At 43.4% G+C, this 18,709-nt stretch overlaps 1 protein-coding gene across 4 annotated transcripts in view; it reads right to left on the minus strand.

The window, feature by feature from the left end:
* RAPGEF4 (Rap guanine nucleotide exchange factor 4) overlaps nucleotides 1–18,709 on the minus strand; it is a 318,960-nt gene that overhangs the window by 133,852 nt on the left and 166,399 nt on the right. For 2 of the 4 annotated variants that reach the window (XM_029224814.1, XM_029224813.1), the window contains 2 exons: nucleotides 5,815–5,887; nucleotides 1,846–1,862 (listed from right to left, as the gene is read on the minus strand). In XM_029224814.1, coding sequence (XP_029080647.1) covers nucleotides 1,846–1,862; nucleotides 5,815–5,872 — 75 coding nt within the window. In that variant the 5' untranslated portion in view covers nucleotides 5,873–5,887. The remainder of the gene's footprint in view (nucleotides 1–1,845; nucleotides 1,863–5,814; nucleotides 5,888–18,709) is intronic. The other 2 variants (XM_029224810.1, XM_029224812.1) reach the window with 1 other exon arrangement.

Consider the following 18,709-nt stretch of genomic DNA (forward strand, 5'->3'; position numbering starts at 1 on the left):
AAGGTCACCAGGTGCCTAAGAGAGACAGAGCATCCTTTTGAAGCTTAGAACATTTGAGACCTCCTGGGGCCTGGCCATTCTGTGTGTGCTCTCCACACCACTGACAGTCCCCTGATGAGGAAGCACCAGGCCCTTTTATCATCTTTATTTGGCCAATGATCCATGTATTATTTGTTACAGCGTGCTTTGGGACATCCATGTCCAAAATGGTGCTAAGATCAGTTACTTTAGCATCTAAAGCCTATGGTTTTAGACTCTCCATGAACCTGATCATCTACAGCTTCACTCAACATACAAAGATACATTTTTTAAATAGCAAAATACCATTACAAAGGTTCACTGAACAAACACATTTTAAGGAGGGTTAGTAGACATTTGATCATGTCCAAAACGTCCATTGGATATCTGGTCCACATCAAAATGTCCTTGAAATTTGGTTGTATCCAAAAAGTTCATATGCATATTTGGTCCATGACAAATGGTTTTGGACAGGGCAAATATCAAGGACCTTTTGGCATGGACCAAATGTCTCTATAGATGCTTTTGGACCAGATCAAATGTCCTTCAAGGTTAAGGAGAGCCATAAAATGTAAAAGGACAGTTACTTTATAAGGGGTAGGGAGAAAAGACAGCTAGAAAATGATACAAGACTTGATAAAATAATAATTATTGCAACAGTCCTCACCTTTACTGAGCTCTATTGTATGACTCTCCATGCTTTCCACAGATTATCTCACTCAGTATTCACGATGGCCTCTTAAGGTAGTCACAACCAACACCCACATTTTAAAGATGAGGCAAGGATGTTTAGAGAAGTTAAGTGGCTTGCGCAAAGTCCCACAGCTAGGAACTGAAGTCCTTTGCTGAACCAAGTCAACGAGGATTTGGTGTGACATTTCAAGTGACACTGCTAGGTCTTGAACCCAAATTTGTAGTGGTATAGCAGTGGACCAGAATTCCCAACCAGCCCTTTAAAAGCAACATTATGAAAACAGGAGGACCTAAAGAAAGCTAGAGTCAGACCTCTGAAAGGCAATACAGAAATAGTCTGAAATTACCACAGACACCAGCCCCGAAGCAGGAAAAGGACAGAAAAGGGAGACAGTTCTGTAACACTGTCACTTGGGTACAGCAACTGAGGAACACAATGACAAGTCAATACAATTGAGAGCCACCAAGCACCACTTCAGATTAATCCCTACACACTTCCGTATTAACCCTTCCATGTTGTTGTCTAAATTTAGATTCCAGTTAATATCATTATTATTTGCATGCAAAGAGAATGCCACGACACCACTACCAGCCTTAGAAGGAGTACTTGGCACTGGTTCTTGGTGACAGGTTTATCCTAAAGCACCTACTCTCTTACCTGTTTGCCCTGACCAAATAGAGCAATTCATTATTTTCGACTTCAAAGAGAAATACTGACTCTAATGCACTTGGATACAATTATAAAATCAACTGGCCTGAAATCTCCTATTTTGTATTCCTACTAAGGAAAAACAGCTAATTTTCTATGTGCTGTTAAACTAGTGGTTTTCTCTACTGCCACGTATGCATCATGGGAAAAAGAAAACACTTATCAATTATACTGTTTGTCCCTAGAGTAACCTTTCTTCGGACTAGTTAACATCAAGGACATGTGATGACCACGTCAGAGCAATCAACCTTCTCCCCTTCATATTTCAAAGTGACTCACCAAAGATGCCAGAATAAGATTAGAAAAATATTTACTGCTCTGTTGAATGTGGATAAAGAGCTCTCTTTGATGGTAGCGTTACCACAATTATTTTTTTACCTTATGACAGTTTTTAGAAATTAGGCAGAGACAGAGTAGCTACTCACGTTCTCGTCAGGAATCCCTAGAAGAGGAAAGAGAGAGAGAAAGAGGATGAGCTGTAAGATCAACTTGCAAAATGGCAATGAAATCCCCTGCTGAATCAAACCAAGTTACATTTCGGTGTTTTCAATTTGTCTTTCCATAAAAACGTACATAATGCTGCTTAGAAACATAGCAGCACCTACCAAAATCTGTAACATAAATAAATCAATGAATCAGGAGCAGGGCTGTGTGCCAGACAATAAAATCTCATACTTATTTTGCTTTTCTACCGTACGCCTTACTCTCCTAGAGGTGAAAATCCAGCCCTGCTTATTTTACACCATGCGAGCAACTGTCTCAGAGCAGTTACTCTGTCTTGGGCACCAGAACACTCAGAATTTTAGACAAACACATCAACTCTTAAGTTGCACGGATCGTATTTTTCCAAGGCAAACCCCCTGACACCGCTCCAGGGATTTGAACCTGGGGGCAGGTCGCACATAAAGACTACTAGCACACAACTTTTATTTTGGGCAAAGCAAACCGCTGCTGCTTCCAAGTCAGGTCCCAGTAGGCAATGGCTGTTTGCAGGGGTGTCTCAATTTTCTTAGCAAATAAGTTAATCATTCGTCCATTCACTCATTTACACACATTTCATGAGCACTTGGTCCAGGCTGGCACTGGTCCTTTGCACTTCCTTTGGGTCTGCTATTCTGCCATGGTAAGGGTGGCCATACTGGAAGGTCACCAGCCCCAGCAGAGCTTACTGGCCCCAGTACGAGTGAGAACAAGCGGCCTTATACTGAAGCGACAGAAGTCCAGGTGGTTTTTATGTATGGCTTGCACCTAGCTTAGAACTACTGGGGTGGTGTGAGGGGGTTTGCAATGCAAAGATATAGTACATCCAAATTCTGAGTAAGCAGGACTTTATGTGTTTAATAAGGGGTCATACAGGACTTAAAATATTGGCATTAAAAGCACCGAGTGCCCATCCTAATAGGCAGCAGTAAGCAGGAGGGGTAAGAAAAGAATAGATTATTAGGAAACGTACCCTAATTAAACTTTGACCCCCAACCTGGGATAGTATCGGGACATAACAGCTCAGGCTGGAAACAGCTCAGGCAGGAAACAAGGGGACAGAGAGGGTTGTCCTCTCAAGCAGAGTATTAATGAACATCACTTCTCGGATCTGCCAGAAAGAGTAAGCGTGGCCCAATGTCAGCACTCTGAAATTCGTCTTGAGCTCATTCATCCATTTATCCATCCATCCAACGACCATTTGAAAGGACTAGAGTTGACTAATGAGGAGATACAGGGTTGTAACAGAAGCTTACTTTCTAGGAGGTTTAATAAGATAAACACACAGTTGTACAAATCATCGTATCAGAGTGGATAGAAATTAGGGTATCTGTAAAGAAATAATACTGAAAAGGTGCTCTCAGACCATGCAGGAACTTGCAAGTTGGGCTAAGGCATTAGCAGTCTTGGAATTTCACCTTGTATGCCTGGCCATGGACCATCATTAAAGGTTCTGAGCAACAGAGTGGTATGATCAAGAAAAAGGAGGGAAGGGACTTTTCAAAATTAAAAGACACCAAAGACATAAAAACCAGAGGCAATGGCATGGTCCTTCACGGAAGCGCAGTTTGAACAATTAACTAACTACAAAGACATTCAGTTGGGGAAATTCGGACTTGGATTGAGTGGTGGATATTATTAAGGAAAATCATACCAGTAATTAGGTATGATAATGGTGTGGTTTTTGCATGGAAAAGTCTGTATTTTCAAAAATGCCTGCTGAAGTATTTGGGGTGAAATGTATATATGTGATTAGAAGAAGGAAATGTGGCAAAATAATAATATGAAAATACCTATCAAATTATTACTAATCTTATTTAAGTATTAAAGCTTAATATTAATTAAAGTGATGACAATACAGGTATTAACTGTATCATTCTGTATGCCTGAAATTTTTCATAATAAAAAGTAAATTTAAAAAGTTCTGTGTAAGTCAGGTGTAGGGTAAACCAAGAGTGAAATAATGAAGGTTCAAAGCCAGCTGAGCCATCTTTGCTCTCAGGTCAAGGGTCATGAGGCCCTCAGCCAGGGGGCTGCAGAGGGGAGAGAAAGGAAAGAATATGAACACTACAGAGGAAGGAACAAGGGATGGACAAGTGATTAACTTCAGGGGGGTGGAGGTGAGAGAAAAGAGGACCCCCAAACAGCGGAGGTTTAGTACCTGGTATGGGAGGACAGTGGAGTTATGAATGGAAATACACTTTCAGGAGGAAGGATGGTTTGTGGGAATCACGATGTATTCCGTTACTGATATTTTGAGTGCATGAGACCAGGAGGACATCCGGGTGGAAAGAGAATCGGATCAGTAGTCACTTGGAAAGTTAGGCTGCCCTTTGTAAGACTCAAACAGATTTGTATCAGTTGCAAGAAAGGATGCAACGGCGGAGGGGTCAGTATAGAGGAAAAAAGAGAAAAACAGCCAAGGCTGTCTAAACTTCCAGCTGAGGGGAAGAATACCCATGAAAGAATACAAGGGGCCAGAGAGATACAAGAAAACCAGGATAATGCAGTGGAGGCTGGGACCCAAGAGAGGATGGAGTCCGAACATGGAAAATCTTACCCAGTCACAGAGAGTGTGTAATAGTAATGACTGAGGCTGGCTATTGGCTGGTCACTGGAGAATTGAGATGGCTTGAGTCAAGAAGTATACGGCAGAAGGAAGACTTTGAGGGGTTAAAGAGTAACTGGTGGTGAGGAAATAATAGCTCACATCACTTGGGTGCTTATTATACGCCCGGCACATTTGCTTCTAAACATCTGACACGTTTTGCTTCATTTAATCCTCACAACAATCCTATGAGGAAACCGAGGCGCAGAGACACTAAGTGCCTTAACGGAAGTCACACAGCTAGGAGAGAGCACAGCTGGGATTTCCAGCTCAGTTACTGGTCATCCCTAGATCAGCCAGGGGAGAAAAATCAAGAACAGGGGAAGAAATGAAAGGAAAGAAAGATCTGCCCTCCAACACCCACCTCTCCAAGGATAGAAGAGAAACAGAGAAAGAGAGGGCACAGGCTGCCCAGAAACTGGGAAACAGAGGGGACGGAAGCTCACTTAAGATCCTGGTCAGGCGGGAAGGAGGGTCACCTGTAGAGAGTGACAAGTCTGAGCGTAAGAATGAGAGTGGGAATTCAAGGAGGTAGGAAGAGGATGGGAAGGGTGGCTCTGGCTCTGAAGAGGCTTGGAGTGGAAGTACTGCTCGATCCATCAGTGTGTCAGTGTTGAAGTGCCACAGCTTCAGAAACCCCAGGGCTCGCTGCCTCGTAACACACATACAGACAAGAGCCAAGTAAGGGGACCCAGAGCCTCAACGAGCAACCCCCAGGGATGGTATCGAGTGCTAAAAAGATGCTTCTGACATGCATGAACAGATAAACAGACTCAGGACACAGGATTTCTTCGAGTCTAGTGCGCACCCATTAGAAAAGAGCATCACAGAGAAAAACTTCCTTTCTTTTATGATCAGCCAGAGACTCATCTGGCTGAAGGCCTGGAATTGGAAGAGGCCACGATTTAAGAAGAAGAAAGAATGAATCCCGCTGCTTCTCTCCTTGATCAGTAGCATCAAAGTAAGCAAGAGGTGTGGCTCTCAGGTGTCTACGACGAACACAGTTCTTGAACCCCATTTTTAAAAGAGCCCAGAAACAACACTTTAAAATGAAGGTATTTTGGGAAAGCATGCTGAAGTTCCGACTAGTACCAGAGCATACCTCCCTCTATCAGCTAAGACCACGAAATTATACTATAGGAACAATTTTTTAAAATAACTCAAGTGTGGGCTGGTGGGTCTGTTTATCCACAAGAGAGTCTGGAGACTTACTGTCAAGCTGGTGTAGGAAGTATTTTTGTGTCACATGAAAACACATGCCGCACAACAGACTTTTATATACAAAATGTTCATGTTTTTCACTTACTGTCATTGTTAGAGCCTGTTTCCATAACACCATAAGGAGGAGCCAGAAGTCCTGCCATGTACTGTCGATACTTCTGAAAGACAAGATTGTAAACTCAGTGTACGGATATTTACTCACTTTGAACATTCACGTATTTACATGTTAAGAAGCAGAAACGCTGGGTGTCAGGAAGCATCTGAGTCTTGTATTTATAGAGCCATGGAGCGTGCTGTCTGGGCTCTGGGGCCTAAAATAAAAATGCTGTGTTCTAAAGAGGTCTTCCCGGATGAGACTGAAAGAGCCCCTGTTGGGGAGGGAGTTCTGTCACAGCCCGTTCCTCCACGTATCTGCGGCTGGTTAACCAAACGGTGCGGGCTCTTACCCTCCCCTCCACCTCTCGCCAAGCCTCTCATGCTCTCAAACACACGCTCAGGTTTTTGAGGAGGGAAAAGACATTTGGTTTTTGCAGATGCAGATACAAATAAAAGTGCCGCCTTCTTAACAGGTGAATAGCACTGAATCAGCTGTCTTTCAAAGCAAAAAGAAATGCATCTCTAGAAAATGTCTGTTTTGAAAGAAGCTGATTCATCGCCATTCACCAACTTCCTTTTACACTGTACACCTGCCCGTTATGTGACCTCCAAAGAACTTTCGATTTGTTGTCAAATACAATAGTTTGGCTTCATTTAGAACTATGTGGATTCCCCTGAATTGTCTCCCCCTAACTTTTGGTCCAGGCCTGCTTTAAAACCTGGGGCTCAGCGATACATAATTAGCCTTGGGAGTCTGTGCTGTTTTGAAGGGATAAGGCTTGGTGGGCATAAAGCATGTAGGTAGAGCACCCAACAAGAGAGGAGTGACATTTATGAAGAATGGAAAGTGAGTGTAAGACATCGTCTCTTCTCAGGTAATAAGTACAGCCTCCTCCCCTTTCAGAGTGAAAAGCTGGGCAATTTTATTTATTGCATGGTGTCATGTATATTTATGGTTTATAATTATGATGACACATAAATGTTAAACAGCACCAAAGGAATCAACACTATAACGTGCTTGTGGGTTACACAAACGTCAGCAGAAAAGACTTCATCTGTAGCAGTGGGCAGCCAGCAGCACGCAGTATTGGAGCAGCCATCTGGCCCATTTGGTAGATCTGAATGGTGTTTGTAAAGTAACATTGACGAGTTCTCAAAAGAGCCTTCTTCTAGTCAAGATGTGACTAGCTTTTTTTTTTTTTTTTTTAAATCCTTTTTTCTTCTCGTTCTGAGGCAACTATACTAACACCTGCATGCAAACATTTAAAATCATGATTTTTCTCTGCCTCTGAGTTAACTAATCACTCCAACGTACACATGGGACCAATCCATCACCCTGCATTCCTGACATTTCCTTTGATAATTCCCCAATTCTGCTTTTCCACTTTCTTATGATACTATCTACTTTTCTTCCTCATGAGAAAGCACTGATCAAAGCACACTTCTGGGCGTAATATTATGCTGGACGCTGAACAAAACAGGCGCAGAGAGAGCAGATGGGCTAGGTTATGTTCTAAGAAGGTTCTATGACCCCCTACAGCCTTTTGAGGTATTTCTGTCACTGTTAGCAACTGCATTAACAGGATCCTGAAAGAAATAATTCATGTTAAATTAAAGGAGCAATTTTGCTTTGCTTAGAGATGTTGTTTTGGATGCAATGGATGCAATTTGTCTCGGGCACCTCAATGTCAATTTCCATGAACTCCATGGAAGCACCTTGCTGACTCCTAAATGAACAGGACTCCGCCTTCCTTCAACTCCATAGCACTAGGTCTGAGGTTGGCTCAGACCTAGTTGGAGCATGTTACCAGGGCTGCCACTCCTGGGAACAGAAAACAGAGCAGTCGTTTGGGGCGCAGAGTGCGGGCTGGGCTTCAGCGTGTGTTTGTACTGAGCATCTACTATGTGCAGACTGTGTCCTAGACACTGGGCTTACTGCAGAGAACAAGCAGACAAGGCCCCTTGCACTTGTGAAACATCGATCTCCTGCAACACAGGGTACCCTGTCTTGCACATAATAGGATATTAACACTTATCGTTGACTTTGGGAACGTGAATGGACATTTTCAAACATATATAAAAATAGAAAGAATACCACACCGCATACTTAACATCCATCCTCAATAATTATTAACTCATGACTAATGTTATTTCATCTACAATCCTATCCACTTGCCCCTCTCAGAGTTATTTTGAAGCAAACTCCACATATCATATCATTTAATCCATAAATATTTCAGTAGGAATCTCTAAAAGGTAAGGGTTCTTTTCTTCCCCCAAACAAAACCATAACACCACCATCACAACTAAGAAATGTAACAGTATCTCCATAATATCCAGTCAAGTGCAAATTTCTAATTGTTTCATAAATGCCATTGCTGAATTGAATTTAAAAATAATGTATTAGATACACAGATGAATGGAACAGAATACAGAGCCCAGAAATAAACCCACACGTATATGGTCACTTAATTTACAACAAAGGAGGTGCTGGGAAAACTGGGCAGCCACATGCAAAAGGATGAAACTGGACCACAATCTTACACCATACACAAAAATTAACTCAAAATGGATGAAAGTCTCGAACATAAGACCTGAAACCATTAAACTCCTAGAAGAAATCATAGGCTGTAGGCTCCTTGATGCTGGTCTTGGCATGACTTTTTTTGGATTTGACAGCAAAAGCAAAGGCAATCAAAGCAAAAATCAGTAAGTGGGACTACATTAAACTGAAAAGTATTTGCACAGCAGAAGAAACAATCAACAAAATGAAAAAATAACCTACTAAATGGGAGAAAATGTTTACAAATCATATATCTGATAAGGGGTTAATATCCAAAATATACAAATATAAAAAACTCAGACTCAGAGATACAGAGAACAGATTGGTGGTTGCCAGAGGTGGAGGGTGGGGAGTGGGTGAAATGGGTTTTTAAAACCTATTTCTGCAGAACCCTGGGCTCCTTGGAGGACCCTCAGGCAAGGGTACCATGGAAGCAGAACCTTCAACTAGAGTGTCTTCACTTTTAGCTGATATATAATTTAGAGTTCTAAGAGCAATTTCATTTGAAAGATGACTTTTGCTTCTAAAAAAGAAAAGTTTACAAACCACAAAATTAAATAATCTCTCAACTTCCAGCCAGACAGATGTCACTCAAAGATCTCCATGAAGAATCAACAAAGATCAAATTAGGATTTGCCTATGAAGTGTTAGGGATTCTATTCTCTGTTAGAAAGACGTCTATGGTTGTAGATTGGCCAAATGACAGGCTGCTCCATACCTGAAAGGGTTATCAACAAAACCGGCAGAACTAAGAATTTAACTGAGATGCATCATGGTGCAATGCTGCCCTTCTCAAACTGAGGTGTGCAGATCCCCCTAGTGTAGCGCCCAGCAGGGCAAGAGGGTACGTGACAAGGGTTAACAGGAGCTCTTCCTAGAGCTTACATTTTATTCTATGTCAAATAGTTTAAAGCATTACTTTCATATTATGGAGCAGAAAACTAAATCTGCATAAATTTTAAAGATTAAAGCATATGCGACTTCAAAGAAAGTTTGAGCTTGCTTCTGGCTACTTCTAGCTACAAAGGGTCTAGACCCAAGGCGCTATGTATTGATTTCCTCTACATTCAGAGAACTTCAGTGGAAAAACCCAAGCGCCTCTGATGTAACGGAAAGCGTGCAGATGCTGGAATCACACAAGAAAGGGGTCTTAATTCTGATTCTGCCACATGCCACCTGTGTGAACCTGAGTAAGTTACTTACCTCAGTTTCCTGGGATAATATCACCCATCTTTCAGGGCCATTGGGAGGATGAGAAATAAAATCTAGAGAAGTGCCCAGCACATATTAGGCACTTAATAAATGATTACTGTAGTAGTAATAAACAATCAAGAATTGATCAAACTAATCCCAATATATCTGGTGATATTTCCCAAGCAGAGTCTCCAGCTTTAGGGAAGAACACTCTCTAAGTGACTTCTTATTACTGAGGCTGTTGATACACACACAATATAAAGACCCACACAATACATCCACTGACCTGTCTGCTAAAGGGAGCTATGGAGAAATAAGAATTTAAAGAATAGATGTTCTAAAGTAATTTTATAATATACTGCCTACTTTCATACCCACATGGCAAAATAGTCCAAGGAGAAGGGAAGAGCCCAGGAGAGAAAGCCCAGAAATAACTGAACAAAAGTAAGTAAAGCCTTTCAGCCATCAGAACTGATTTGGGTCAACAAAATCTTAAAGAAAAAAATCTCTAAATTACAATTGGCCAGTTTTTAAAGCAAAGTCAGTGCAGGGAAGAAATCCTCAGGCTAGTGAGGCCAGAAGCCTGTTCTTAAATCAAGGTGGAGATATGCCACTGGCTATCCTAATGTTTTCTGAGAAAAGACAAAAGATGACAGTCTTAGGAAGGTTAAAACCTGGTCCATGTCTCAGCCCCTTCACTGTCCCCCCAAAGCCACTGAGGAAGGCTGGCTGGGAGGCTGGTAGAGCAGCCACCAGGCCGAGGGAGGCTGTGGGTAAATCCAGCTCTGCTGCACAGCCTTGAGCCCCAGGCTGGGGCTGCTCCCACCCAGAGCAGGGGCTACCTTTCTCTACTCCGCGCAATGGCTCCACATGGCCCAGCTGTAGCCTAGGAGCCAGATATAAAAGTTGGATGGTGTCTGCTGGAGGAGGGGCATAGTAGACATATGTCATATTCTAAAGGCCGGTCTCAATTTGCCAAGCAGGACACACAGAGAATAAAGGCTGGCAGCCTGAACCCTAGCTAGATCCTCTGTGACAAGAGAAGAAGGGGTCCCAGTGGGGCAGAACTCCCCACCCTGGAAGTCAAGGCTTTCCTGACACACTGAGGGCTTTCCCGGGTGTTCTCTGAGCTGCTGCCCACTGCCAAGGCATCTAGGTTGCCAGCACGCAACTGTCAACGCATTCCACAGCAGCCAGGTGCGGACCTCAGCTTTGGGTACAAGCCTTCCCAGCAACTGTCCCCTGCCTTTTGCCACCAACCCCATCCACCTAGGAGATCTTCAGGTTTCAGGAAAAACGTAAATAACATCCTTAGGCTGGGATATCAACTCTAGAAAAACATTAAAAACAGGAAGCCATGAGGATGATTGACAGGCCTTGCTGTGAACACCTGAGGGTAGGGGTGATGCACATGTGCTCAGAACAGGGACATGCTAATGACAGCTCATGGTGGGCAGTGTCCAGGGTTGGGGAAGAATAGAGGGGACTCTACCAAGGGTGTGGGGATATGTCGTGTCATCATGTCCCATTCATTACATCTGTACTAGGGTCTCCCAAAGTATTAAAGCTCAGTTCATGAAATGTAATGACAAACAGGTTGCCTGTACTTTCTCTGAAAGTATCCTGATTATGCGGTAGAATAACTTAGAATAGGGAGGTAAAGTATAGGCCCCCCCTCTTTTCTGTTTCTTGGCAAGAGTTCTTTCACAACTTCTGTATGTGTAATGGATGGTGGGAAAACGGACATGGCACATTGCTCTAAAATCCCAGAGATCTAGAAAATTCTTAAACATGTGAAGAGGAGAAGGGGAAAAAGTAAAGCAGTTGTAGAGGGAAACCTTCATGCAGAATTTTTCTTTTTACCCTTTTAGAACCATATGTACTGCTTCTCTCACAGCAGATCACTGGCTGGACCGAGTTTACCTCTTACTGCCGGCTTATTCTTTTTCCTTGTTTCTTGATTTCTCTAGCATCGACCTAACAGGCACAGAGAACTTCTATTGCCTCTTCTTCAGTGATGTTTAATTCATCCTTCGGCTCTAATATAGATATACCTAAATGGAGGCAAAATCTGTTTGCCAACTCCCGGCCATTTTTAATTCATGAGTAACCTGCAAGAGCTGTAGTTTGGAGGGCAATAATCACAACTATAGCTCTAATGGAGGAAGTTTCCCAAACCTGAATCGCTTAAGAATTCTAGAATGAAGCCCGAGTAAGATGATGCTGCAAGTAAGCAAATACAGTCTCCCACAGAAACTTCCGGTTTGAAATTCTCTCTCCTCCTGGCCTGTGAAGGTGCAGAGATCCCAGCCAATAGGTGGAGGGTCCCTCAAATTCTCTCAAGTGAGAGCAGGGCGGTGAGGAATATAGCTTAGGCAGCCCTTACTCAGTCACAGAGATGAGTCAGATTAGCCCGGAGGGAAAGGGAGAGAAAAATGCATTCACTAAATCAGTCAAGGGGAAAAGAGAAGCACAGTGGGGTCCTCACAGTGGGATCCCCAGGGGCTTTGCTTCTAGGGATGGGGACAGCCATTCTCACGTGATCATACAATCATCTCAGTGCAGTGGTGCCAGGGGATAGAAGTAAAAAAGGTACACTGAAAACGTGGCTGGGTGGTACAGCATGGGGCAAATTCAGATCTGGGAGTCAGGGCAAGGACGTGAAATCTGAGGCTGAGAGGGCTTGGAGGTAAGGGCCAGAGGGCCTTCCAGGTAGAGGGCGAACAGGGGTGGTGTGCAGACAAAGACGCGTCTCTGGCAGGAGAGTCAGGATGAGGGTGTCGGGAGAGGGGAAGGCAGTGGGGACAGAGCGGTGCACGGGCCAAACAGGCAAGGCCTTGGAGGCCATGAGAGGAATTTGGAACATTATCCTACTATAATTGGAAGCGGTTTAAGTGGAGAAGTGACAAGAACAGACATGTGTTTTTCAAAGATCATTCTGGCTGCTGTGTGGAGAACGGTTTTTTGTTGTTGTTTTTTTTTTTTTGCGTTACGCGGGCCTCTCGCTGCTGCGGCCCCTCCCGTCGCGGGGCACAGGCTCCGGACGCGCAGGCTCAGCGGCCACGGCCCACGGGCCCAGCCGCTCCGGGCACGTGGGATCCTCCCAGACCAGGGCACGAACCCGCGTCCCCTGCATCGGCAGGCGGACTCCCAACCACTGTGCCACCAGGGAAGCCCTGGAGAACGGTTTTGATGGGAAAATAAGGAAGGCATTAAGCCCTTAGGGGAGGGCAGGCCTGGATGTGGCCCCTCAAAGGGGCCTAAGATTAGCGGAGAGGGAAGAGAGAGACACGGGGAGCAGGGGTGGTAAAGACCCTTCGTTCCTCAAGGCCAAACAATCTCCAAGTACTTAGACTTGATGATAAAGCCTCGGATTTCTTGCCAAAGCACACTCAACACACGTGCACTTTTAATATGACTAAAAGGTTCGGCAATTTCAGGAGGCTCATGAATGAGCTCATGAATGATTATAATTTTAGTGCACACTCTGTATCTTTGAGGGACTGAAATAGCCATGAGCTTCTCTTAGAAAAACTCAAATTGAGAGGAAGACATACACACACAGTAGGTCAATGCTACTTAATTGAGTCATAAAATAATTTGTTCTGGAGCTGTTATTGCACAGGAAATCCTCCTAAACTCTCTTTTTGCTAAGCCTGAACCTACTACAGTCCATCTAATGTATAAATGAGGCTATGAACATTGTCTCTAAATAACTGCTACCTCCTTGTTTATATAAAAACCTGTTGATTGACATTTTATTTAAACATATTCGTCTTCAAAGTGATGACTATTAAGTATAGTTATCCTGAATTAAAATGATGAAGCCCAGCACTTATAAAACTAACAGGAATATCGTACTACATACCATGGGAACATGCAAATTCCAAGAAAGTGCTTAAATATTGATAATACAAAATTTGGATGCATCAATCATTTAAAAACCTAAAATAAAGGATCATTTCGCAGAAAGTAACAGCCCTGACTGTCATCCCATTAGAACAAGCTACCAACATTCTGACTTCGCATTCTTGCTCTACAATGTACTTACAAAGGGCAGCAGGCAGTGTAGGAGGGGGATTGGTGAGTAGTGATTCAGGAGGTGCTATAGTCTGGCTGTGTCCCCGCCAAATTCATATGCTGAAATCCTAGCACCCAAGGTAACGGTATTAGGAGGCGGGGCCTTTGGGAGGTGCTTAAGTAGGAGGGGGAAGCCCCCATGAATGGGATCAGTACTCTTCTATGCAGCCTGGGAGAGGGCCCTTACCCGACCATGCTGGCACCCTGATCTCAGACTTCCAGCCTTCAGAACTGGAAAGAATAAATTTCTGTTGTTTCAAAGTCCCCTAGTCTGTGGTATTCTGTTATAGCAGCCTGAACAGACTAAGACAGTGGGGTAGGGGGGTCTTTTCGTGGCCCAAACAGGTATCTGAACTTCCACTTCAGAGGCATTTCTTTAGTTTCTGGCTTTGTCCCTCAAAACCCGAAACCACTGGGGCGTAAGTACTATGCATTTCCGTGGTTATTTTCTGACCGAGTTTCTCTAGAAGCATCCACAGGCTTCTCTCACCTGACCTCCTTAACCCCAATCCTACCTGAAAGCCCACTGTGCATACAGGATCCCGGTTTTTGCCATATCCACGAATGGAAACTATACAAGGGCAGTGACTTTTGCCTGTTTCATACATCAACGGAACTCGACAGCCTGGAGTCGGCTGCTTCTTACCTTCAAACATTCTTGACCTTTGGAGCCTTTCTACTTGAATTTATTGCAAACTCCCGCAGCTTTTCTGCTCACACATACGGTGCCTGCTTTCTTCATCTCCCTTCACTGGTAACATTTCTACTAGTTCTGCTCCAAGGTGCTGTAAACAACCTTGAAACATCCTTGTCAATCCAATCCCATATATACTGACTGCCTATATCTGGGGAATCCCAGTTAACAGCTCTGTGTGGTTCTGGAAGCTTCTGTTTCTTGTGGAATACCATACTCCTTGAATTCCTTGAGTGGTTCCTGGTTCCTGTCACCTCTCTGCTCTAGATAACCTGAACTGTTTTCCTTGCAGACTGTGCTCTTAGGCGTCTCGCCCAGGCCCATACTTTCTAATCCCCTCTGTATCATCAAGTAACAGACTAGGCCTCCACTTCTCTCCTCACGAGCACTAGGAGGTGTCAATAATGAAAGCGGTGCATTCGCCATTCTGGAAAACAGTGTGGAAGAAAACACTATAGAGTGGCTTGTGTCCCAGGGGGTAGGGCATGAGAAAGGGCAAGGCTGAAAGAGTTGGGGGGATATAAGCTTTAGGATCTAGGCAAACATGAATTCCCATCCCGGTCCTGCAAACCACCACTGGTGCTAACAAGATTTTTGAGCCTTCACTGGACCTGGCCCCCAGCTGCCCCTCCAGCCTCAGTTCCTACACTCTTCCCCTTTACTCGTCTCCAATCACATTGGCACTTTCAGATCCTCCAGCACATTGAGCTTTCCCCTCCAGGCCTCCTGCTGCCTGAAGCACACTTCCCACTGCTCATCCTTGCCAATTTCCACTCACTTGCACTTACGCATGGCCTTCTCTGAGCTCCCAGTTTACAGGAGTCTCTTGTTATTTTCTCTCCCAGTGTCATACCGTTGCTGTCAGTGTGCCCAGGTACTGTGTGGTTCTGTACTGTATCTGAGCGTGTGCTGGTCCAGTGGCTCTCTCCTCTTTTCTACTATAGGCTAACGGAGGGCAGGGACCACATCTATATTCCCCCACTGCGTACCTAAGACCCAGCACAGGGCCTGGAACATAGCAGACTTTCAATGAATATTTGTTGAGCAAATGAGTAAGTGAATGAATTACTGATAGTATTTCTCAAACATTCTGAGGTTCAGGTTCCCCAGTAATAAACCAGAAATATTACCATATACCCCTCATGGTTGATGGAAGGACTGAATGAGATAACCCGGGTAAAGCACCTCACAACCCAGGCACACAATAAATACTAGTCCCCATTCCCTCTACATCACGATTTCTTCTCATACTGATTTGGCCAAGGGCTACGTTCCCAGTTAAAAAATTAATGCCTGAAAGAGAAATAAGTCTAATGGATGAAGATCTACAAAAATAAATCTGGGGCTTCCCTGATGGCGCAGTGGTTGAGAGTCTGCCTGCCGATGCAGGGGACACGGGTTCGTGCCCCGGTCCGGGAGGATCCCACATGCCGCGGAGCGGCTGGGCCCGTGAGCCATGGCCGCTGAGCCTGCGCGTCCAGAGCCTGTGCTCCGCAACGGGAGAGGCCACAACAGTGAGAGGCCAGCGTACCGCAAAAAAAAAAAAAAAAAAAATCTGATAATCTGAAGATACAATGAAAGAAACCATCTGAAACCACATGATGTCCATGGTCAAATATCTCTGTGATGTTTGTTTGCTCTTTATGAATAAGCTTCTTGCTTTTAGAGAAGGGACAGGAGAAGCATGAAGATCAGTTGATGCTGATAAAACAAGACCTAAACTTAACTCATCAAAAATCTCTAAGTACTAATCAATTTTGTAATTTAAAAGAAAGTACAGAGGGATAGAGCAGCCAGTCTTCTCTACCAGAATTAGCACCAAAATGCACTCGTTAGTGAAAATTTAGTTTTAAGAGACCCATGTATGAATCTAGCTGAAAAAAACTGGCAGCCATATATAAATAGATGATGGTAGAAAATGATTCATTTTATATATCCAACTTATTTTTTTCATAATTCTGCCTATTGCTGTCGCTTTCTAAGCCACATCATTTTTAAATAAGTTTGCCTTTTTATTTTGTTCTAACTACCACTGTCCCTTTTTCTCTCCCACTCTTCCTCTCTAGTGTAAAAATTTTTATTGCTATAAAATAAATAAAAGCACATGGCAAAAAATTTAAACTACACGGTTTGTAAAATGAAGAAAAATAATTCTCTGCTCTCACTCCCCTCCCACCTACTGACCTACCCAGGCTACTGCCGAGTTTACCACTGCTGACACTCATTTCTTCTGTAAGGTCCAGAGCTTTTCTATGCTCATGCCAACATATACCTCTCCATTGGCTTTAAACAAAAGGGATCATATGGTACATGATATTTTGTCCTTTTGTTCCTAATAATACATTTTGGATAGCTTTTGCTATAAGAACACATTTCACCATCGCTTTCTTGTTAGACACCTCATTTGGGGGCTACACCTCCATTTAACTCAACTGGGGGAGATCTGGAAAATATACTGAATTTGCATTGTCAATAAATCTTTCCCGAGTTTAAGACAAAAAGATAAAGATCATATATACAGATCTTACCAAGTGGTGATTTCAGTTTTATTCTTGAAAATCAGACAGCACTGTAAAAATTTAATTCCAAGGCAAACAAATGTGCAAGCATATCACTTGGAAACGTCTCTGACCTCTCTGGTGATTTATCTAATTGGTGGCATTATGTTGTAGTGCCATCGGCTGCCAACTGTATTTTTTGTAAACTTGAAAAAGGCTTCCATGTCATCCATTTGAAGAAAAAATATTGTGTGTGCTCCCTCCCCCAACACTGTCAGAAGAAAAAAGAAATTTAATTAAATTTCAATCTCTGACAGTTTAAAATAATAGAAGAGAAATTATAAAACATTATGGATGAGAACTACCATACGACCCAGCAATCCCACTCCTGGGCGTATACCCTGAGGAAACCATAATTCAAAAAGAGTCATGTACCACAATGTTCACTGCAGCTCTATTTACAATAGCCAGGACATGGAAGCAACCTAAGTGTCCATCGACAGATGAATGGATAAAGAAGATGTGGCACATATATACAATGGAATATTACTCAGCCATATAAAGAAACGAAATTGAGTTACTTGTAGTGAGGTGGATGGACCTAGAGTCTGTTATACAGAGTGAAGTAAGTCAGAAAGAGAAAAACAAATACCGTATGCTAACACATATATATGGAGTCTAAAGAAAAAAATGGTTCTGAAGATCCTAGGGGCAGGACGGGAATAAAGACGCAGACGTAGAGAATGGACTTGAGGACATGGGGAAGGGGAGGGGCAAGCTGGGACGGAGTTAAGAGTGGCATGGACATATATACGCTACCAAATGTAAAACCTATAGCTAGTGGGAAGCAGCCGCATAGCACAGGGAGATCAGCTCGGTGCTGCGTGTCCACCTAGAGGGGTGGGATAGGGAGGGTGGGAGGGAGACGCAAGAGGGAGGAGATATGGGGATATATGTATATGCATACCTGATTCACTTTGTTATAAAGCAGAAACTAACACACCATTGTAAAGCAATTATACTCCAATAAAGATGTTAAAAACAAAGTAAAACATTATGGATGGTGTCTGAGTATTATTTTCTGATTTTGGTAACTGTGTTGTGGTAATATAAGAAAATGTCCTTGTTCTATGGAAACATACCCTGAAATATTTAATATTTAGTAATAGAGGAATACAATGTCTCAAATTACAAATGATTCAGAAACAAATGAAAAAGACAAAGAATGACAAAGAAAACGAGGCAAAATGTAAATAATTGGCAGAATTGGAGTAAAAAGCTTAGGGGAGTTCTTTACGCTATTCTTGCATTTTTTCTGAGTATATTTAAAATTATATAAAAATTAAAAGTTTCCAAGAGATGACAAGGAGTCAGAGTTGAAACTTTAAGTGATTACTCTTAGTGCATTTATTCTGTCAACATCTGCCTTCCCCAACTCGGCTCAGTTACAGGCTCTGCCCCCATTTTGTAGGTCCAGCTGCCTCTGACTCTCCAGCAAGTCCTTATCCAAGTGGAAGCTCTGTCCCCACCAGCAGGGACAGTGGTCCCTGGGTGCCATGTGTCTAGGTATCTGGCATGTGGGGAGGAGGTATGCAGGGGTGGAAAGGGTGAAAAGAGCGACAGCCTTCCCCAAATCCCACCTCATGTGCTTGGCCCCATGGCTGGACTTTGACCTTGACTCCTTATGTGTCCACTCCTCGGCTGGGACTCGAGTCCGGCCCTCAATGCCGCCACAGCCTGCTTGCCCTTGCCTGCCTCCTTCCCTAGAGGATATTTCTTGTCCCTTGTACCTCTAGTTCTAGCCTGAAATACTGCCCAACCTTGACAGATGACACAAAACTGCAATGCAGTCACC

Source organism: Monodon monoceros, unplaced genomic scaffold (genome assembly GCF_005190385.1).
Source record: "Monodon monoceros isolate NGI ecotype Baffin Bay Population unplaced genomic scaffold, NGI_Narwhal_1 Super_Scaffold_16, whole genome shotgun sequence".
Taxonomy (NCBI): domain Eukaryota; kingdom Metazoa; phylum Chordata; class Mammalia; order Artiodactyla; family Monodontidae; genus Monodon; species Monodon monoceros.